Source organism: Python bivittatus, unplaced genomic scaffold, assembly GCF_059951505.1.
Source record: "Python bivittatus isolate LINGU-HERP-01145 unplaced genomic scaffold, Pbiv_v1 ctg000020_np1212, whole genome shotgun sequence".
In the NCBI taxonomy this organism is placed as follows: Eukaryota; Metazoa; Chordata; class Lepidosauria; order Squamata; family Pythonidae; genus Python; species Python bivittatus.
This window is the reverse complement of record NW_028277030.1, coordinates 100477771-100501642: the sequence shown is the minus strand read 5'-3', so window position 1 is coordinate 100501642 and position 23872 is coordinate 100477771. Positions and strand designations below refer to the sequence as shown.

At 37.7% G+C, this 23872-nt stretch overlaps 1 protein-coding gene across 2 annotated transcripts in view; it reads left to right on the top strand.

Annotated features, from left to right (window-relative positions):
* The window catches only part of BTBD9 (BTB domain containing 9), a 171739-nt gene extending 149410 nt beyond the window's left edge, over positions 1-22329 (top strand). For both annotated transcript variants that reach the window (XM_088145395.1, XM_088145390.1), the window contains exon 11: positions 20831-22329. In XM_088145395.1, coding sequence (XP_088001521.1) covers positions 20831-20998 — 168 coding nt within the window. In that variant the 3' untranslated portion in view covers positions 20999-22329. The remainder of the gene's footprint in view (positions 1-20830) is intronic.
* The last annotated feature ends 1543 nt before the right edge of the window (positions 22330-23872 follow it).

Below are 23872 nucleotides of genomic sequence, written 5' to 3'. Positions count from 1 at the left end.
TTTCGGAGAGTGGTTTAGAAAGGAATGGTAGTTCAGGACAGTAAATTAGCCTGGAACCTTCCCCCCTCCCCCATGCCCATCTTTAATGTAACAAAGCAGAATAATTAGGTAAAATGATTAAGAATAGAAATAACCTAAAAGGGATAAATTAAAGAACTTAGGTGTTAATTTATTTAGATATTAGTCGAGGAGAAAAAAGCTAAATGAATAAAAATAAAATAGAATTAAAAGTAAGTTCTGTAAGACTACTTGAGGATATTATTAGAAAACATATCTGCATGTAAGTGGAATGAGATAACATTTTATTCTGAAGACAGGCACAAATTATTTATTATTCACTGTAAAAATAAAAGTCGTTTTAGTTGATTAAACATTACTGTGCATTATCTAAATCTCTTGCTGTCACTTCTCACTCTCTGGCAGTGTTCTGCTGCCCAGCAGTTAGAGGGATTGATTTTGGATTTGGTGCTGAGAGACCCCCAGGTTGCTGTTGCTTGGGGACTTCAACATCCATGCCAAACCCAGTCTTTCAGAATTGTCTCAGGACTTCATGACCATCATGAGTTCAGTGGGCCTGTCAATATGTATATACAGTATTCACACACACACACACACACACACACACACACACACACACACCAAGTAGGATATATCCTAGATTTAGTTTTCTACACTGAGTTGATTGTACCACAGCTGGAGGAGGCAGCAGCGACTCCTTTGTCATGGGGATTTTACTACCTGCAGGGATTCAAGGCCAATTGTGACAGTGTTCCTGTGGCAGCATCTGAATCTGCAGGATTTCCAGAATTTCCTTTGAGTCACTTTGATGTGGCACCAGAATTTGATGATGGTGATGGATTAGAATGTCCACTTATCTCAGGAGATAGACCTTTGGGCTGCTGAGTAACCTCTGCCTGCATACCAGTCTCATAGTTTTCCTTCGTTTACTGAAGCGCAGGCTATGAAATGATCAGGCAGACATCTAGAGTGCTGGTGGCAATGATACAAAAGTGAAAATGATTGAACTCAGAGCACACTGGAATGCCTATGATACTCTGAGAGTGGAGTTTGTTTTGTTTTGTTTTGTTTTGTTTTCCCTTGTCCATCATTGTGTTTGCAAGAAATCACCCGAAGGAGCTGTTCCAAATGGTGTGAGGGTAGATGCAGCCCATTAGGGTTGTGGAAACTTTTTTTGTACTTAACAGCAAATTGTCAGAAAAATTCATTCTTGCAACTTCCGTGGGAGTAATGGTGGATTGAAGATGGCTCTGTTTTCGCGGAGCTGACGACCGTAGCAGTTAAGAGAAGCCAGCAAAAAGTCCAGCTCTTCAGAACCATCTCCAGCGAAGATGATGACTGGAACCCTGTGAAGAGATCACAATTTAGCGATCTCCAGCAGGGAGTTGTGGCAAACATCAAGCCCAAGCCACAATTTGGAGCCTCTAAAGAGACATTAGATTTGCTTTCACTTCCTCTTTTAATTAACATTGGAAATTACTTATTAACAATTTACTTGGAAATTGAAACCCTTCTGAAAGGCAAGTTGCTGTACATCGGGAGAATTTCCTTCTATCCTGGGAGAAAGAAGATTTAAATAAATTTAAAGATTAAAAAGAAAAAAATAACTTTCAGAATACAGCAAAAGGAAGTTAAGAATGTTGGCTGTGAACAGTTAAGGGGCTAGATGGATTTGAAAGAATAGGGTTTTTTATGGACTGTTTTAAATTTTATAAAAATACAGCAGATGATTTTGGAATTAACTGTAAGAAAACTTATTATGGGAAAGTTTTGGCTCTGAAAATAAACAAAAGATAGGACTGGGCTTTGAAGTTAATCAGAGGGAACCAGAGAGTAATTAAAGGAAAAAATACTTCCTAACATAATGGAGGAACATTGTTTTACTACAGAAGAATTTAAATCTGTATGGGAGCAGTGTGTTCAGGACTTATTTTTAAAATTGGATCTGATACAGCTTATAGGAGAAGAAAAGATGCTACTGGATAAAACAGAATTCAGGATGATTTGAATAGGGATTTTGAAATGGACTGTAAAGAATTGCCAGATTATAAAAGAGATGTGGAAGATATGGAAAAAGATGTTGTCGATTTGAAAATGTAGGTAAAAATATTTGACAACAACAATGACATGGAGAAAAAAGTTGTAATGAATATATAAACTATGCTGGCTGATGTTTTAACAATTAAAAGGGATATTCTGATTATAAATCAGGAGAGTTATCTTATTTTGGATTCACAGAAAGGAAGTACTAAATCTCTGAGTCACTACTCAAAACAGACAGGGAGAAAATTACAAGAAATCACTACGTGGAACTTTATTTGAAGAAACAACTGAAGATTAGCCTCTTAAGAAGAAGAAAATGGAGTTCAAAGTGGGTTTATTTGACCAGGGTTAAATTGTATAAATTTTGATTTGGGGTTATTATTATTGGATTTTTTTTTTTTAACCAGGATTGCAAGATGATGCAAAGATTTTTTCATATGGGGATAAATCTTTTACCTCCTACTTGTTAGAGAAACGTATGGGTTAGAATGTAAAAGGGACCTATTGGATCTAATTTAAAATATATATGCTACTATTATTGATATTCTTTATACCTATGGGGATAATTCTTTTATGTCTTACTTGTTAGAAAAAGTTATAAGTCAAAATGCAAAATAGATTTGTCTAAGATTAAAGCATATAGGTTATTACTACTAGTACTTTTACTGCTTTTGCTGAGTAAGACTGTTTGATGAATCTTTTTATATTTTAGTTATTGTTTAGTGATGAGAAATGGGAAGATGGCTTTTATTTCTGTAATATTAAAGAAGGTGTTAAGTTATTGTGAATGCTTATACTTGTTCGGAGGGGGGAGTCACTTTTTATATTCTTTTTTTCTTTCTCTTGTTCTCTTTCTTTTCCTTTTTTGTTTCTATATTGTTTCTAATTCTGTATTAGCTTTTAACTATGTAAATCTCTAGTAAAAATGTTATTAAGAAAAAGTCATTCTTATTTGCAAATTGATTGAAGAGACCAATAATGAGAAAAGTGCAGAGTAAAGCAGCACATTGGCTTGTCCAGTTTTGTTGGATCAGGTTTTGTCAGTTCTCCTTAAAGATACTTGTCCATTGGACCCTGTTCCATCTCAGCTACTTCTAGCTGGGAGACATCTATTATGGGAATATTACAGTATGTACTGTTATTGATGCTTCCCTCTCTCAGTTGCCATCCTTCCTGTTTGGGGGGTGGGGGGGTGGAGAACAATGTCAGTTCCTTTTTTAAGAGTTTCAAACCTACCATATTCATCCAAAGTGATTCAACAGGTGGTGGTGGCTGAGCAACTTCGGGTACTTCTGAATGATTATTTAGATCTATTTCACACTGGACATAGCATGGAGACAATTTTGGTCACCCTGACAGTCTGCTAAGGAAGCATGATGGAGGAGTATGTGCCTTCCTAATTTTGCACTTTTATGATTTGTATGATGGCTAGTCTAGATATTAAATATTTTTGTTTTATTCTTTTATCTTTTATTAATAGTATTTATTGTCGTATCATAAACCACCATGGGATGGCTTTCTGGGAGTATGCAGGTATACATTTGATAATAAATGTATATAAAAATATATGTCAGTACAAGATGTGAACTATAAAGTAAATATTTGATAAGAAAATATATAAAAGGGAATTCAAGGGGAACTCGTTTATCTGAAATAGATAATTCAGTTCCTTCTTTCTTGCTGATGTTTCAGATAAATCTTTTAAGCAATTACTTTACAAGCCTTGTTGTAGCAATGTGTTAGTGAATTGATTGTGTGGATGCCCCGTCATGCTAAATTAACTTTGTAATCTTGAATATGATTTTTGCCTGTTTTAATCTAAAACAGAATTGTGTTTTACTGAAAAGAAAGGTACTCTTTGCCCAACAGAAAGATTTTAAAATGAATACTAAGCATTTAAGATCTCAAGGAGATATATGCCTTGAGGGACATTTGATAATATACTTTGATAACAACTGTTAGGGGACGCGGTGGCGCAGCGGCTTAATGACGCCGAAAGTTGCCGGCCAGAAATGGCTGACGCTTCGGCGGTTCGAGTCCAGCCTTCGCGTTAAACAGGGTGAGCTCCTGTTTCCTCCCCCCAGTTCCTGTCAACCCAATAGTTCGAAAACTTACGTGAGTAGATAAATGGGGACTCTCACTCCGGTGGGAGGAAAAATGCTGGCGCGGTGCCTTGCAAAAAAAGGAGTGGGGAGTAGTTGCCGGTAAGCGCGAAAAACCGCGTGCGCCCGAAAAGGGCGCTAAGCAACGGAAAACCCCGCCTCCTGCGCTCGCCAGCTGGGCTCTGCCCTAGGAAGGAGGCTCTGGCAAACCACTTCCGAAAACAGTTGCCTTGAAAACTGCAAAGGACTTGTCCAAAAGCAGTCACTGCAGGGTCAGCCATGACTGAGCGCAGACAAAAAAAAAAAAAAAAAAAACAACTGTTAAACTAACGGCTTAATTAAAATACAGTAGAACTTTACAAAGGGATTTTAGTGTAGTGCTTAAGGAAAACATAGTCTTCCATTTCTATTGGAATATAAATAGCATTATTGTGCGTAGCATATTGGAACCTAGATCAGTTAGATCAATTAGATGCTTTACAGTATGATTGGCAAGGACTGTTTATTAGAATATTTTTTAAAAAAATCAAATTGCATAGGGCATGTGACTAATATTATCCAGAAAATCTGAGTTTGCTAAGCCTCTTCATTTTCAAGCTACATATTTATTCAAAGAAGACAACTTAGCTACAGATACAGATGCTTCTCCAGAAGCACAAAGCAACATTACTTAACCAATTTTATTCTCACAACTACTGTGTAAGGTAGAGTAGAGTGAGAAACAGTTACACTAAGTTATTCAATAAGAGCATTTGTTTTTTGCCAAATGTTCTGACAAATGCTGTTGCATGGCTCTATTGATGTACTGATAATTTCTAGGAACTTGAAAATAAATTCAATGTAAAATGTACATAGATGAAATCCTAGGCTGTTCTGGGAAGTGTGTATGTGTGGAGGATACTCCCTACCTTCTAATCAGCCTTTATTATATTTGGTAGTGCATGATGCTTTGATCTTAGAAGTGCTTGTTCATCATTCTACTTGAATGTGTTTGTTTTTGTACATTTTATTAATTTTTTAAAGCTAATTGGAACGTTCTTCTATTTCCAATATTGTATCCTTTTGACTGAAATAGGAGCAGATGGATTTTCAGTTGTTACTTTAGCCAAGATGTGAATTATACTGAAAAGAAGTTCAGGAATGCCACAGTGTTTGCTATCCTATTTTCGCTTATATACCTACAGACATCCGAGTCACTGTAGAACCCAGTATGATTCAGGTAGAAAAGCAAAACTGAAATAAAGCTATGTGCTCAAATATCTGAAGAGTAAGAATGTTTATAGAATAATTCTTTTCTATTAAAATTTTTTATACATCACTGAGGTTTCTCTAGATATGTCTTCAAAGGCAAAGCCAGGTTTTGATATATTTACAGTATATTCCTACTAGTTGTCTTTGTAACTGATAAATATTAACCCTATAGGACATGAATGTCATATCACAATAATAAACAATAATATCATTAAAGCAGAAGCCACAAATGCATGCAAGTGTATTATCTGAATAGTGTGTGTGTGTCTGTGTATTTGGGTATCTGTGTTCAGGCTCTCCCTTGCCCATCCTTGTTGCCAAGAATCATGGGAGTATCTTCTAGAATCTTATATGGGGCATGTTAATATCCTTAAAGCCACTATTATTATCCTTGGCTTCATTTATTCCACTTCATTCATGCAGTGGGAAAGTATAAATAAGATAGATATTGAACTTTGATAATATTTAATCATTCATTGTTCTGATTTTCATTAAGTTTCTATGGTGTTTCCTGCGAGATGAAGCTCTTCACAGGTTATTAATAGTAAACTTATAATGTGAACATATTATAATTGTTATAGTTGCTAAGAAGTCAGTACCACTTTGAAATATGTAATAATTGATGTAATATTCATTTCATTGTTTTTTTTATATTATATATTGTTTAGCCTATGTCTTTGTTTTTACAGTATGCAATAAATAATTAAGAACGTGGTGTCGTACTAGAATAGTATTCCTTTTTTAACTGCAGCTTTTCACCAACAATTATTAACAATTACTTCAGTAAATATGCAACTAAAGGCATAGTAGAGCTGCTGCTAGGAAAAGCGGTCTCATAATCCCCACTTAGTGGAGAAATTAAACCCTGATAGCCTTTTTAGCATTATAAGAAATCTGTCACAAAATTGATATATGTGATATATGATATATATTTAGATACATACTCTTTTAAGAGCCCTTATTAAATAATACCCCAAATAATACGTTGCCATCCAGTGGCAGCAGGAAGACAGCAGGTTCTTTAGGACTCTCAGACAGTAAGCTCAGACCAAAGTTAAATGGCAAAAAGGATTTTATTGAATAATATTAAAAGAGTTTACAAAGAAAGCAATACCTATTCCCATTTCTTCATCTTACCGGAAAACCCTGCAACCAGCCTCTGATTATGCAGCTTTTTTTCTTCCCAGGGTTTTAGATTATGCTGAGGATCAAACTGTCTGGGGGCTTTTGCCATCTATTTATATTTTCCTTAAGAGACAAGGAATGTAAGCAATAACATCTGGAGATGACTTGGCAGTACATCTTATCAGTGACTTGGTCATAACTTCTGATATTGGATCTCTGCCAGAGATATTTTTAGGCAAGACAGGGTCCTTAGCAGATGGTCTGCCCTTAGCAGATGGTTTGATGATGACCTCTTTGATCAATAACTGGGAACCCAGATAAATGAACCTTCGCTAAGAATATTTTTATGGGAAACATTGTTTCCAGTCTGTAGCCCTTGTTCCCCCTCCTCTCAGCAGGTGTTAGATTAGGGGACTTTTGTTGTCCTCTAGTTATCTTAATTGTTACAGGTAAGAATACAGACAAGAGATTCACAGGAGAGAGTTATTTACAATCTAGTGATGTAATTCACAAAGCTTGTTAATTACATGTCACACATGTATTGCCTCAGTTGGCTAGATCTTATAATGTGCCAAGGAGAAAAAGAGATCCACACCACTATCTTCTTGCCAGTCTTCCATGGTGGCACTACAGGTAGTCATAGAAAGAATGGACTGGAAGAGACCTTATATGTTATCTGGTACAACTGGCTGCTCAGTACAAAATTCCATTAAACCAATCCTAGCAGACAGACATTCCCATTTAAAGGCCACCAGCAAGATGGAGTTTGCAGCTGTTCTAAGCAGAGTATTCCACTGCTTAACAGCTCTCATTGTCAAGAAATTATTTCTGATACTTGGCCTGAATCTCCTTTCTCTTAATTTAAACCCTTTAGTCCTTGTTCTGTGCTGTTTCAATAGAAAACAGGTCTGCTTCTTCTCACATATGACTGCCTTCTGAATATTTGTATACTATTATCACAACTCATTTCAGTTTTCTCTTTTGAAAGCTAAACTATGCCAACTTCCCTTAACCATTCCTCATACATAAAAGGGCCTCTGAGCATCCCAGCAGACTGAGTTGCCAACACCTGTCACAGGGAGATAGGCTCCTGCATCTGGAGATTATCCACAAGATGGCGGCACACTTCTGTTGACCTGTGGTTGATAATGACAAGACAGATGAAGCTTCTGCTCCAAATTCCAAGTTCATAGAGCAGAGGGATCAATTCACTGGTAGCACCACAGTTTAAAGGACTGTCTTTGCATTCCTTCCTTTTCCAGTACTCTCCAAGGTGGTATGCAAGATGAAGCTAATTCATTCTTATCTAATCATCCCACTGTAGTGATTCTAATAATCAGCCACAGACCCTTCAATCTGAAGAAGAGGCTAGCAGCAAATCCATTCAGTGGACAAAAATTTACTTTAGGTTTCATTCCTCTGAATGGCAAGAGGTACTAATTTCAAGCCACTGACAGTATTCTGCTTCTTCATGGGCATGCTCTTTCTCTCACCTGTTAAACATCTCAGGAAAGCTTTAATTTTGCTACTAGTAAAATATGTAGCAATATATATATTGTTATTTAACCAATTGAAAGGTTGATGTTTAATCAACCAAAAATTTATTAAAATGTGATCGCTCTTATAGATTTATTATAAAAACAATTCTATATTTGCATTGAATTTGAACTGTGTTCTGATCCAATTGACATTCCTTACTGAATTACTTAATTGCATGTTATTGCTCTAATATGCATATCATTTTAATATTTCAGGAATTTAAATTTAATTGATACAGTATATCAATTATATCCTATTCTTACTTGAAAAATACTACTCAAGTATAAAAATGCTCACTGAGTCCTTGAAAAATCTTGATCAGATAATTCTAGAATCACAAATATACTGTATAACAGCAGTTGAGAGCAAGCTTCTTTGGCCTTGGTCTTTCATTTGGTCTTTGTGTCCTCTATGAAATTGGACTTTTCATACATAAGCTTCTTGTTATATGTGGATTAACACTGTAGTTTCAGTGAAGAAGTGCTAGTTGCTAGCTACTAACAAATTTCTGTTTCTTCATATTTTTCTTTCCTGTTTAATAGTAGCCTGCTTATCACCTAATGTGTAGTTTTTAATAAGAAACCTCAAAGACTAAAAAAAAAATGTGATTAAGTGAGGTTCCTTGGTATTGCTTTCTTCCTGCTTTCCCAAAAAAGTGATGGTGTTTATGGAATATTAATTAGTTTCTATTCCTGTGGCATTTTCAGTTTTATGTAGGGCAACTGTGAGGTTTTGTTAGGCTGTGAATGATTTGATTTCTTGATCACTTCCTCAGCATGATTTAGATTTCTTCGGTATCTCCTTTGGGAGATGCATGTCTACTTCTGCTGTATGCCTCTTATTTTTCTTTAGGAATGGCGAAATAAAGAAGACATTATGTTTTTAGTATTTTAACGATAGCTGCAGAAATGCTGGTCTTTCTTCATGCTAATGGATGGTCTCCTTCCATCAGTGGAATGGGTACAACTAATAACGCCCTTCAGTTTTGGACCTGAAAATCCTCTGATCATCTCAGTATCCAGTTTAGGTAAAGGGGATGAGAAGAAGAGAAACTCAGTGGCAGTAGCAGAAGTTGATTGGTATGACATTGCATATGGTCCAGTTCTATCTTCCATACCAATCTCTAGTTCTGTGTGTTTTCAAGTCAGTTGTTGATGCCTGGTGACTGCCTGGATTAGTCCCTGCAGTTTTCTTGGCAAGGTTTTTCAGAAGTGGTTTACCATTGCCTGCTTCCTAGGGCTGAGAGAGAGGGACTGGCCCAAGGTCACCCAGCTGGCTTTGTGCCTAAGCCGGGACTAGAACTCATGGTCTCCTAGCATCTAGCCTGGTGACTTAACCACTATACCAAACTGGCTCTCACCAAACTGGCTTAAATACGTAGTTGTAACTTAATTATTTTTTCTTAATTGCTTAGGAAATGCACATATTTTCCAGCTGCTCTTTATCTTTCTCATGTAATCTATTGTCACACTTGATAATAGTATCTCATGTATACTTTTCATCTTGGATTATTGTTTGGAACAATATAGACTAAAAATGAAGATGCCTTCAAGCTGAGCTTGCCTATTGATGACTGTCTGGATAAAATACTGGGGTTTTCTTGGCAAGAATAAAAAGAGGTTTGCAACTGCTTTCTCTAGGATGTTTTTCAATTTCCCAGCATAGCCTACAGCCCTGGAATTCCTCGGCGGTCTTCCAACCCTGCTTAACTTCTAAGCCTATATGAGGTTGACCAGCTACTGTTACCAGCTGTGTATCTTTGTTTAGTGAACAGAATTGTTTCTCTGTCAATCTCTGAAAAAAGGCATGCACGTGTACAATCTCCTTCCTAGACCTAGATATCCCTGGATCATTATACATATTTGAAAAGGTTTTGCTGAGTTTCGGTCTTATTTATTTTGTGTCTTTCATTACTTTGATCTTACAATGTTTGTTCCAATTTTCTACAGCTTTTCCCTTGTAAAAGATGATTGTCTCATTAATATTCCTCAAATTCACTTAGTGCTGCAATCATCCTTATGTTCATTTCATACTTAGGCTATTTTTCTTGGTTATGTCTATAAGATTTCTTATCAAATTTTATAGAATAGTGCTGACTTAAAACTCAGGAAACATGATACACACACACGCGCGCACGTGCGCGTGCCAGATTCATTTTCCTATATATGTTGTTTGGCCCAAAGAAGATTCTTACATAAGATTTACTCTAAAGCTAATATTCTCTGTTTATTTCACGATTAGTGACTGCTGAGTCTTGGAATTGTTGAGAACTATATCACAGATATACATGATCTGTGACCTTTCCAGTCTTTGAAATTTCAGGTCCCATAATTCATGAGTCATTTTCAACTCCAGAGTTTTTGGATAAAATAGATATCCCTTTCATTCTAGCATCAGGCTGGGTTATGGGACTGAAGCAGTTTTATCATCTTAGGTGATAGACCTTGACTGATAAACTAGATCAAGAATGTGCCCCCATTGTCTAAGGTTTGGAACGTGTTGTTGTTGTTGTTTAGTCGTTAAGTCGTGTCCGACTCTTCGTGACCCCATGAACCATATTGCGCCAGGCCTTCCTGTCCTTCACTGCCTCCCTGAGTTTGCTCAGTTTCATGCTCATTGCTTCAGTGATGCTATCTAACCATCTCATCCTCTGCCGTCCTCTTCTCCTTTTGCCTTCAATCTTTCCCAGCATCAGGGTCTTCTCCAAAGAGATCTCTCTTTGCATTAGGTGACCAAAGTATCTGAGCTTGAGCTTCATTATCAGTCCTTCCAATGAGCAATCAGGGTTGATTTCCTTTAAGATTGACTGGTTTGACCTCCTAGCAGTCCAGGGGACTCTCAAGAGTCTTCTCCAGCACCACAGTTCAAAGGCATCAATTCTTCGGCGCTCAGCCTTCTTTATGGTCCAGCTCTCACAGCCATACATTACTACTGGAAAAACCATAGCTTTGACTATGTGGATCTTTGTCGGCAAGCTGACGTCTCTGCTTTTTAATATGCTATCTAGCTTTGCCATAGCTTTCCTCCCAAGGAGCAAGCGTCTTTTAATTTCATGGCTGCAGTCTCCGTCTGCGGTGATCTTGGAGCCCAAATAAATGAAGTCTGTTACTGCTTCCATTTCTACCCCTTCTATTTGCCAGGAATTGATGGGTCCAGATGCCATGATCTTAGTTTTTTTAATGTTGAGTTTCAAGCCAGCTTTCGCACTCTCCTCTTTCACCCTCATCAAGAGGCTCTTTAGTTCTTCTTCACTTTCTGCCATTAGGGTGGTATCGTCCGCATATCTGAGGTTGTTGATGATTCTCCCTGCAATCTTAATTCCGGCTTGTGATTCTTCCAGCCTGGCATTTCTCATGATGTACTCTGCATATAGGTTAAATAAGCAGGGTGACAGTATACAGCCTTGTCGTACACCTTTCCCTATTTTGAACCAATCGGTTGTTCCATGATCAGTTCTAACTGTTGCTTCTTGGCCCACATACAGATTTCTTAGGAGACAGGTAAGGTGGTCTGGTACTCCCATCTCTTTAAGAACTTCCCACAGTTTGTTGTGATCCACACAATCAAAGGTTTTGCATAGTCAATGAAACAGACGTAGATATTTTTCTGGAACTCTCATGCTTTCTCCATGATCCAGCGAATGTTGGCGATTTGATCTCTAGTTCCTCTGCCTCTTCGAAACCCACCTTGTACATCCGGTAGTTCTCGGTTCATGTATTGCTGAAGCCTAGCTTGTAGGATTTTGAGCATAACCTTGCTAGCATGTGAAATGAGTGCAATTGTGCGATAGTTTGAGCATTCTTTGGCGTTGCCCTTCTTTGGAATTGGAACATAAACTGACCTTTTCCAATCCCGTGGCCACTGTTGCGTTTTCCAAACTTGCTGGCATATTGAGTGCAGCACTTTAACACCATCATCTTTTAGTATTTTAAATAACTCAGCTGGAATACTGTCATCTCCACTAGCTTTGTTGTTAGCAATGCTTCCTAAGGCCCACTTGACTTCACTCTCTAGGATGTCTGGCTCAAGGTCAGCAATCACACCAGCGTGGACATCAGGGACATTAAGATCTTTCTTGTATAGTTCTTCTGTGTATTCTTGCCACCTCTTCTTAATCTCTTCTGCTTCTGTTAGGTCCCTGCCTTTTTTGTCCTTTATCATGCCCATCTTTGCACTAAACATTCCTTTCATATCTCCAATTTTCTTGTAGAGATCTCTAGTCTTCCCCCATTCTATTGTTTTCCTCGATTTCTTTGCATTGTTCATTTAAGAAGGCCTTCTTATCTCTCCTTGCTATTCTCTGGAAATCTGCATTCAGTTGCGTATATCTTTCCCTTTCACCCTTGCTTTTCGCATTCCTTCTTTCCACAGCTATTTGTAAAGCCTCATCAGACAGCCATTTTGCTTTCTTGCATTTCTTTTTCTTTGGGATGGTTTTAGTTGCTGCCTCCTGTACAATGTTACGGACCTCCGTCCATAGTTCTTCAGGCACCCTGTTTACCAAATCTAATCCTCTAAATCTATTCATCACCTTCACTGTGTACTCACAAGGAATATGATCTAAGTCATACCTGAGTGGTCTAGTGGTTTTCCCTACATTCTTCAATTTAAGCCTAAATTTTGCAGTAAGAAGCTCATGATCTGAGCCACAGTCAGCTCCTGGTCTTGTTTTTGCTGTCTGTATAGAGCTTCTCCATCTTTGGCTGCAAAGTATATAATCAATCTGGTTTCGGTATTGACCATCTGGTGATGTCCACGTGTAGAGTCGTCTCTTGTGTTGTTGGAAAAGAGAGTTTGCTATGACTAGCTTGTTCTCTTGACAGAACTCTATTAGCCTTTGCCCTGCTTCATTTTGTACTCCAAGGCCAAACTTGCCTGTTATTCCAATTACTCCTTGACTTCCTACTTTAGCATTCCAATCCCCTATGATGAAAAGGACATCTTCTTTTGGTGCTAGTTCTAGAAGGTGTTGTAGGTCTTCATAGAAGCGGTCAACTTCAGCTTCTTCAGCATCAGTGGTTGGGGCATAGACTTGGATGACTGTGATATTGAATGGTTTGCCTTGGATATGCACTGAGATCATTCTGTCGTTTTTGAGGTTGTACCCCATTACTGCCTTTCCCACTCTCTTATTGACTATGAGTGCAACTCCATTTCTTCTAAGAGTTTCTTGCCCACAGTAGTAGATATAATGGTCACCCGAATTAAATTCACCCATTCCCGTCCATTTCAGTTCGCTGATTCCCAAGATGTCGATGTTCAATCTTGTCATCTCATGTTTGACCACATCCAGCTTGCCTTGGTTCATAGATCTTACATTCCAGGTACCTATACAATATTGTTCTTTACAGCATCGGACCTTCTTTTTGCTTCCAGATACATCCACAGCTGAACGTCCTTTCGGCTTTGGCCCAGCCGCTTCACTCTTTCTGGAGCTACTTGGAATTGCCCTCCGCTCTTCCCCAGTAGCATATTGGACACCTTCCGACCTGAGGGGCTCATCTTCCGGCGTCATATCTTTTAGCCTTTTAACATTGTCCATGGGGTTTTCTTGGCAAGGATACTGGAGTGGGTTGCCATTTCCTTCTCCAGTGGACCACATTTTGTCAGAACTCTCTGTCATGACCTGTCCGTCTTGGGTGGCCCTGCACGGTATAGCTCATGGCTTCACTGAGTTACGCAAGCCCCCTCGCCACGACAAGGCAGTGATCCATGAAGGGGTTGGAACGTGTTGCTATCAACTAAATATCTTTCCTTGCTATCGCTTAAGGATACTTTTGAAATTGGTACCAGACTGAATAGCAATAAGCAAAACATAAGAAAAAATGTTTCTTCTTGACATGAGATGGCTACAGTGCTCCTAATCAAGAATAGCCTCCAAGCCCTTGCCTCCCCATTGGAAACAACTCTCCATCTTTGGAATTGTGTTCCTGTGCTCTTGCTCTGATTCTGACTTAGACTTGACATTTGGACCAGTTGGTGGAATCCTCTTGCACTTGAACCTGAGCTGTTAAAACTCTTGTAACTTTCCCTCTGTTTCTCTCCTGCTTGCAGATTGGTAGTGGCTCAAGTTACAAAACAAGTTACAAACTCTGTGAACGTTCAAAGCCTTAAGTGCTCTCTGATTATTTCCTCACCCAAACTCCCAGCTATTATCAGAGAGTTTACAACATGGCAATACAGGTAGTCCTCACTTAACGACCACAAGAGGGACCAGAAAATTGGTTGTTAAGCAGGGCGGTCATTAAGTGAGCTAGCACATGACCGGACCCCATTTTATGACCATTTTTGTGATGGTCGTTAAGCAAATCATATGGTCATTAAGCAAATCCAGCTTCCCCAATGGACTTTTTTTGCCGGAATTCACTTAACCATGTGACTCACTTAATGACTGCAATGATTCACTTAATGACCACGGTGATTGGCTTAACAGCCATCATAAAAAGGTCTCAAATCAAAATCATGTGACCGCAGGGGATGATGCAACAGTTTATGACGGTCATAAGTGCGAATACAGGTCATAAAGCATTTTTTCTGAGGCCATTGTCACTTTGAACCATCATTAAATGAATGGTTGTTAAGCGAGAACTACCTGTAAAGCCGTTCAGACTTATATTTGTCTGGCTTTCTGTATTGCGGGGAGCTAGCATAGGATAGCTTAACATTTTCCCCATTCCTTTTTAGCATCTACATAACATAATTCTTCCTGGGCCTCCCTGCCGTTGCATGCACCCCATGCCCTCCTTCTCCAGCCTCCCTGCACTCACACACATGCATGCACCGACCAGCGCTCTTCTTTCCCCCTTCACTCATTTGCCCTCATTCCCCAGCCTCTGTGTGCTCACACAAACACATGCACCCACCAGCACCCTCCTTCCCCCCTTCCCTGCCCTTGCACACACACACACACCATGCCATCCTTCCCCAACCTGCCTGTGCTTGCACACACGCAGGCACCCACCAGTGCCGTTCTTCCCTGAGCCTCCCTGTGTTTGCACACGCTCTCCAACACCTTCCTTCCTGGCCCTTCCTGCATTTGCACTGCTTGTGCAGCACCACAGCACCCCCTCCCCCAATTTGTGTATGGCCTCCCCAGGGCCTCCTCACCCCCTCCGGCACCCCCCACTCCTTACCTGGGACTCCCTCTGCTTCCCACTTAATGACCCACAAGGCTTGGGGTTACTACAACAAATGGGACTTCCTGGATTGCCATTTCCTAATGATGCGGTCACATGACATCGTGCTTTACAATCACATTGCTTAGCAATCCCAGTCCCAATCGCCATCTGTAACTCAAGGACTACCTGTATGTTGCTTAAAGTTACATGAGTGAATAAGGTGGCTTATAGATTGATTAGTGAAATAAATAACACTGAATTTGATCTTTCAAGCCATAAATACTTTAGGTCTGAAATTCCTGGAGGACCTCAGATAATAAACCTAATTCAGCATTAAGAAACTGGGTGTTATTTTCCAGTATGCCCACTGATATCAGAGATAGAGTTTGTGGGTTGATATTTCCTCTGGGAGAGAGAAACTTTTCTTTGGGGGGCTGGTTTTCAATGTTTCAGCTTTAAATGGATATTTTCAACTGATTATTTTATGTGATTATTAGTATATATTTTATTGTGATAATTTTATTACATTAATTAGTTGTATGAGAAGTTATTATTACCTGCCTAGGGCAGCATCATGTTGGAAAGGAAGGATATAATTACTAATATATTAAATAGTGAAATTATGCTGCAGCAGCTTATAGACCGCCAGATTTAGCTATTGATTGTGACTTTTCCTATGGAAGGTACTGTGTTTGAGATAATTGATCAACTTACTGAAATTCAGTTCCCTCAAGTTCATTGTGATAGTTAGAAAAATGGCAGCAGCTGTTGCTAAAAAAAAAATCAAAATTGTGGTGTTTTGCAAAGTGTCTTCAAAGCAACAGAGCCACACATTTGCAAATGAGAAATCACTCAGATAATTGAAGGAAGAGCTGTATGTAAATACAGACAGAACTCTAGAAGAACATGGCAAAGTAACAGCTGAACAAAAAATAAATAAAAGAAAAATCTCTGAGGACTTTGACAGTAGGAATTTCTTCCTTTCTCTTTTTCTTTGCTTTTCTTGTATGTTTTATCAGTAAGAAGATACCAGCATTAAGTGATCAGTAACAGTTAATATGTATCCTTTCCCCAGTCAAAATTTAATTAAAAGAGCAGTGCGTCATGGGATTGTTTTCCTTGTGCTGATTCTCTAATGAACAGGAGGATTCAGGCAGAGATGGGATAGCAAGAACAGCGTACTCAGGCAGCTCTCCAGGCCAAAAAATATCAGTCTGTCCAAATGTAAACAACTCAAGTGCATCTTTTGACCACAAGTCAGATAGATGATGACACACATTTCTGGGCAATGGTACAACCCATTGCTATTAAAGGACGTTAAAGAAGTATCTTCAGTTACTGAGCCTCCACATCATTTTGAACTTCCAAACAGCATGTCTAAAGCTGTGCTGGTTTCATATGTATGGCCAGGCTTACGGATTGTGATGTAGAACACACAGGAGCTGCGTGAAGCAGGTACCAGCTTGAATATGTCTGGTCAGTGATCAGTAACAGTTTAAAAAGCTAGTTGGATTTGAGGCTGCAGTAAAGGTGAGAAAGCAGGAGACAGTATTCTAACGTTTAAAAAAGTGGTGTTACATTAGTAATTTGTTTCAGCCTTCTCTCTTCCAGAGAGATATTAGTCTGCTAAAATCATACAAATTTCCTATCACTATTAAAGAGGGCTTGAGACAATATTTCCAAAATCCACAGGTAGAAATAATGTGGCAGGTGTGGTCAAGGTAATTTGTTTGGGGTTTTTTTTAACTGCTTGGATAATTATTTATTCATTTCCAGTGTTATTCTGTGAAATTAATTGACATTAACTATCAGATCAATACAGAGGAACATTTTAAATACTGTTTTACAAAAGAACATTACAAAGTAGTGCGAATGATTCATTCTAGTATTTTACAAGTGACTTCTATTTTCAACCATAGGCAAAGCATGTTATTGTAATTAAAGGTCAGGTTACAAGTTTGGAGGTCATCTGACTCTTAAGTCTGCCCCCTAATCTGTTTATAGTACATTATGAACTAAACTGTTTCTATATGATGCTTAGGGGGGATTTTTTTTTCCTTAAAAAATGTGGGGTCTTCCTCATCATTCTAAAGCAAAAGTCCAAAAAGGCATTTATCTAAACTCATAATTGCTGTAACTGTTGATCATAAAAGTATAATACGTATTTTTTTTTCTCCTTGGATGACAATTTTATCCAACTAGCAATATTTTAACCACTTCTTAAAATTCATTTTCTGGGGAAGTCTGGTCAATACCGCTGGTGGCACCAAAGTTCTTCAAACCTTTATAATCTTACTCCAGTGGCACATATTATCCAGTTGCCTTTCCCCAAAATATTTAGAACAAATAGCAATCAAAACTGTATTTTTAAGTCTTGGACAAAGAGTTTCTTACAAGTTATATCTGTTGCCAACGAAGAGTCTGAGAGATAGTTTTGAAAGCTTTTGTTCAGTGACATGATCTGGAAATTACTGGAAATCCCATATTTCAGTGAGCTAGAGGCAATAGATGTGCTTCATATATCTATTTAAAGTCTTAACCTTATAGATGAGATCAGGCTAAAATACTGAATCTGAAGCCCCAACCAATTAGTTAATTCACAGGATGCACAATGCACCACCCTTTTTAGTTCAAAGAAGGCACAAAATGTATTCATATAAGACTATATGTAAAAAGGGGCAGGTTTCTATCATGCTGTGTCAAATAATTAAAGTTGGTTAACTGTCTTTCCATATAGAGTTGTAGGTTGGTTTTGTTTGCATGTTTTTGGTGTTGCTTATTAAAACATATGTGTATTTGATTGAAACATTCTTCATTCAAGATGCTACTACTTTTGATCATATGGCTTTCAGAGCAGACACTGCTCTCAGTTGTGTAGTGTAGAAATTGCTATTTTATGCCACAGATGACATTTGTTATATCATGGAATACAATTATCTATGATATAAGATTAGGCACATGATGATTATAACAACCATAAATTAGAAGAGTTCACTTTTAAAAAATGTACTTATTCGTATAGTACATACTTCTCTTTTGAACAATTCTTGTTTCAGAGAACATTTCCCACATTTAAAGAGAGCAATAACAGATACCTTACTGAAAACATTAGAGATCACTAAATTATCATTCTCTGCTCCATAAATCTGCTTGATCTCAACATTTGACACTGTTACTCTGGACATGATTGGAGCCTTCATTACTGAAGAACAAAGAGTTTGCAGTTTTGGATTCTTAGTATAGTGCTTTATATTTAAACCTGTCAACTATAAGTCTTTATTGGATAAAGCCTTCATATCATGTTGATCTTTCTCAGAGTTGTTGCCAATTTTATAAATAGGCTATAAAGTCAAAGTATGCTTTTGCAGCCCAGTATTTATTTTTACTCAGAAATACATTTTGGACTTATTCATGAATTAAAGTGTAATTTATTTTTGCCATGATTATCTGTTTTTTCTATCAAAATTAAATAAATAATTCAGACAGCAAGAAATACAGCAAATTAAAACAATATTTTAAACCTTACAAGATCCATAACTTTGTTAAGGGAATGAAAATCAAGAACAATGTAAAAGCAACAGCAATCAGAAAAGTATTGTAAATAGATGCATCTGGAAAAATCTAATGGAAAAAACATGTATCAGCTGTTTATGAAAAGAGTAATTGTGAAGTTCAGTCAATTTTGTATGTTGTCTTGGTATCACTGTAGCAAAGGCCTGGCCCATATGCCTATCCATTACATTTCAAAGAATGGAGTAGAGCCTCATTTTATAAATGGTTTCTTAAGAGAAGTGAGAATTCTGTTACTACTCTGATACTAGGCCATTAGGGCTTTAAAGATTAGAATCAATTCTTTGAATTGAACCTTAAAAGTGTTTGTGTGTGTGTGTGGGGAGGGGGGGTAGTCTTTGGTTAACAATGGCAATTAGGCAATTGCTAAGCAACGCGGTTGTAAAGCGTGATATTACATGACTGCGCTGCTTAGCAATGGCAATTCCGGTTGCCATCATTAAGCGAGGACCATGCAAGTCATTAAGCAAGGACCTTATATGACCATAACTTCAGACTTCCTGCTGGCTTCCTCACTGACTTGGCTTGTGGGAAGCCAGCAGGAAATTTTGGAAATTGCAATCACATGACTGCGCCTTGCTGCAATGTTGTAATTGTGAGCTGGGCACCAAACACCCAGATCACAATTGTGTGACCATGGGGATGCAGTGATGGCCAGAACTCCAAGGACTGGTTGTAACTACCACTCATTCAGCGCCGCTGTAGATTTGAACAGTCGTTGAACAAGTGGTCATTAAATGGGGACCATCTGTAATCACATAGGCTTTTGTGAATCACAGTCAGCTTCATCACATTCCGGGAATATAGTCCTGAGATACCAATAGGAAGGTTATTTTTCCGCAAGTAGTGGTGAAAAGGTCCTCTTATATAAATTGAGAAGAAGATGCTTTTGAAAACAAATGAATGACTGCAGACATTGCTGCTGAAAAATGTGGATGCTTTGAAAATTAGACTTAAAAGGGAGTGTTCTAACATGTTTTGTAAAGCCCAAACAGAGCTTGTACAGTATTTCATTTCCTACACTTAGTTACCTCTTTTGCTTGTTTCATGATTATCCAATTTTTTTCCCTTCCCAAGATCCCGTCCCCTGACTCCATCACCATCCTGCTTTTTTTTATTAGCATTATTTCCTGTTTCCAGAAGCAGGGAGAAGAATGGCTGTGTGCTTGTAGGTTTTTGCATATGAACGTGAATTTTCTGTGTGTGGTTATGATTGACGTATGTGATGGGGAATCAGTTTTATGAATGAAGTGGCTTATTCTATTGCAAATGACTAATCAGTTGTTATTCTTTCCATTATTTTTCTGGTCCTTTGCTCTTTTGGAGAGTGGTTTCTTACAGTTCTATCCAAAAGCAATCCTGACGATTTTCTCCTTTACAATAACTGTGCATATATGACATATTTTATGTGAATATATTAAATTCACATAAAATATGTCATATATGCACAGTTATTGTAAAGGAGAAAATCGTCAGGATTGCTTTTGGATAGAATTGCCCCCCTTAGGTTGACAAGATGAGAAACCTGGCATTGCACAGGTTTTGTGTTGGTTTATTTGGTCTATTTTTCCTTTTTCTGGTGGATCATCTTGAATTCAGGATCATCTTCCTTTCAGATACTGAGGCTGTGCAGAGGTTCTGAACAGAAGAAAGCGTGCAGGAGTGCTTTACATAGCACTTGTCCTAAACAACTGCAGTATAATCCTGGGGAAAGTTATGTTTGATTTAAAGAGCTGCCAGTAGATGCTGTATGCATGCTCCTATACGCCCTGAAACACCTTTTTCTCATCAAATTGAAAGTGTTGCATAGCCATATATTATGTTACATACTGCTGTTGGGGGAGGAAAGAGAAAGTGGCCCATAGTCCATGGAGATGGAATTAAATAAATTATGTATTCAAAATTCAGTGGAACCTACTTGCAGGAAAGTGTGTGCATTTGCAGAATTAAGTTGTTTGGTCTGTCCGCAGGTTCCTTGTTTATGCTACATGTATAAGTCATTTAGTTCTACCTATGCTTGCACTTCCATTTTAGTAGTTTAAGTTTCTTTTGTTGTTCTTTCAGGTATTTCATTGTGTACATTTTGAATGTCCAGCCCAAAACACTGTTCACAAGGAAGAGACTAGTGAAGAAGATGGTGGCACAGGTGGACAGCACCTGGCAATCTGTTCGCCTCAAGCTTCAAGCACCAGTTCTGTGCATTCCCTCCCAGGATCTGTTTCATACCCATAATTGCAGCAGTTATTTAAGAGAATGGAGAAGAACATTTGAACTCTCAGTGCCACAAAAACATTTTTCACTTGTCTTCTGCAAGCATCTCTTCATTCTCTGAATGAACATACCAAGGGGATCATACCAAGCAGCTAGAGGTGCTTCAATCAATAAGGCTGCCCAGAGACAAAAACTGGGCCACCACTTTGCACTTTCCATTGATTAAAATCAGAAGTATGGGGGGAAAAGTAGTCTTTCTCATCAAGTTTCCTATTTATACCCTACCTCTTTAAACTAAACCAAATCAGAGCAGAAGGAAACAAAAGTACATCAATTTGTTATATACATAAGTTGTGTGAACCATATAAAAATTATTACATATGCTTGTATAAGGAATATACAAAAAATGAATCATTTTGGAGAATGTTTATTAAAAAACTATGGAAACCAATTTTTATTTAATTTATTCTTAATCCATATCCTTTGTAAATTGTAAACCATTTTCAAACTCTGTGTATGTATTTATACAGCTATATTTCTTTACTTGCTTTTTTCCTTCATATTCTGATGAAACATTTCCCTGTTTATCATGGTATATCAGATAGATCCACTTGACAGATATATCTATCTGATAGCCAGACATCTAATAATCTTACTCCATTTCTCTGTTTGACACAGAAAAACCCTTAAAGAGGTTGTGCATAAAACAATTCAATCCAGGGATACAATATTGGAATTCTAACTATTTGACATGCGTATAAAATTGTCACTTTTTATCCCTGATTACCATGTACCCAAGAAGAGAGACATATTGATCCTGTTCAAAAAGTATTAAACTGTGCTTTAATTCCTGCAGCAGGGATCAATATATATTTCCAAACATTTCTTTCTTGGAAAGCAAAATTCTTTTTTACAAATATTGCAGCTAAGCTTCATGTGTGGGAATACACTGATAGCAATTTATATTTAGGCTACCAAAACTGGGCTGCAAAAAGCTGACATCACTAGATGGCATCAGTGAGTTGTTGCCTGCTTCTGTTTCTTGCCATCTAATGGTCACTCACACTTTGCACCCCAGATCTGCTAGATCCAATAAATATTTTATGTTTAAAAAAGCACAATATATTATTCCAATAAGGTTTTAAAGGAAACCCTTCTGAGAATCTTTTGATAGAAGCATCATAAGTATAGATTTAGCTTTATGGTTGGTTTGAGTAATTTGCATCCTAGCAGTAGCTATCCTTTGTAATTGAATCAGATTATTGGTTTGTTCTAAAAATGTTCAGATGCAGCATTCTCTACTTTTTCTTACTCACCAGAAAAAGGAAAAAAAAAAAAAAACCCTATACATTTACACACAAACATCAGTGCCATTAATTCATCCAGTTAGGAAATGAAATGCATTTGTAATGAAGTTTGTGATTTTGGAGAATATTATTGTCAGTTGTTTTTTTTTTTAATTTGTGTGAAATAATTTGGTGCAAATTGTTTTGAATATGGTGATCTATAAATAACTTTGCACTAGGTAAATGTAAGTACTTGCATTCTGCTAAAAGCTGTTTATAATAAAAACTGAGAAGGAATAGATCACAATTATTATTGCAGATTAGTAAACTAAAAAGAATTTATATCTTCTATTACTGGTTTTTCATCTGCCATTATATAAATCAATCTAGCAAAAGAACTGCAGTATGAAATACAATACCAACATATGTTTTTAGTTAATGAATGAACAGTCCTAGCAATGATTGACAACCATACAGACTGGAGAAGGAAACCTTTTGGTGTATCTGTGAATGGGCAGTTGTGTATCTGTCCAAAAACAAGAGAAAGAAGTAATGGAGTTCTTGGTGGCTCTCTAAGCTTGGTTGTTTGCTTGCAGATGTTTCCTTATCCAACTACAGGTAGTCCTTGCTTAATGACCACAATAGGGACTGGAAAATTCATCATTAAGTGGGGTGGTCATTAAGCGAGTCACCATGTGACTGGACTCAGTTTTATGACCATTTTTACAATGGTTGTTAAACAAATAACATGGTCATTAAGCAAATCATATGGTCGTTAAGTGAATCCAACTTCCCTAATGGACCTTTTTGCCAGAATTTGCTTAACAACCACATGATTCACTTAACCACTGTAAATAAGGTCGCAAATTGCAATCACATGACCACAGGGGTGGTGCGACAGTTTGCAACGGTCATGTGAGTACAGGTTGTAAAACGCTTTTTCTGAGGCCATTGTAACTCCGAACCATCATTAAACAAATGGTCATTAAGCAAGGACTACCTGTGTGCGTCCTGATGATATTATCTAGTTGGGCAATGAAATGTCTGCAATCAAACAACCAAGTTCAGAGAGCACCAAGAACTCCACATTTCAACTCTGGGCTACAGATATTCTCTTCTGTTGGAAGGAGTAATGTTTATCCTGTCAATGCATGCAGATAAATAATATATATTATTAAAATTGGACAATATCTGTGAGATTTAAGTTATGCTAATCCTACAAGGAACTCCAGTAGTATTAAACCCATTGGAAGGAGTGTTTATAATAAAGTCTCCTGTTGTACTAAAAGTTTCTTTAGTGAAGGGTAGTGAAGCGATGTGAAGTTAATGGTTAACAGGAACCAGATTGATTCTGAACTGGGAGCTTTCCAGTCTATTTAAAGTGCTAAGGCTGCAAATTCTCCTTTCATTTTCCTCTTGACTAGAATTCTTCTATCTGAGAACAGACCTTCTTATGAAGACAGTATGAGATGTAGCTATTAAAAAATTACTGCTTTCTCTCTCAAGCTACCGAAGCCTCTTAGACTTAGAGAGTAGAGCCTAAGAGTAGGCTGCAAGATAGCCCTAATGACTTTACAAAGCTGAAATGTATTTATTTGATTTATATTCT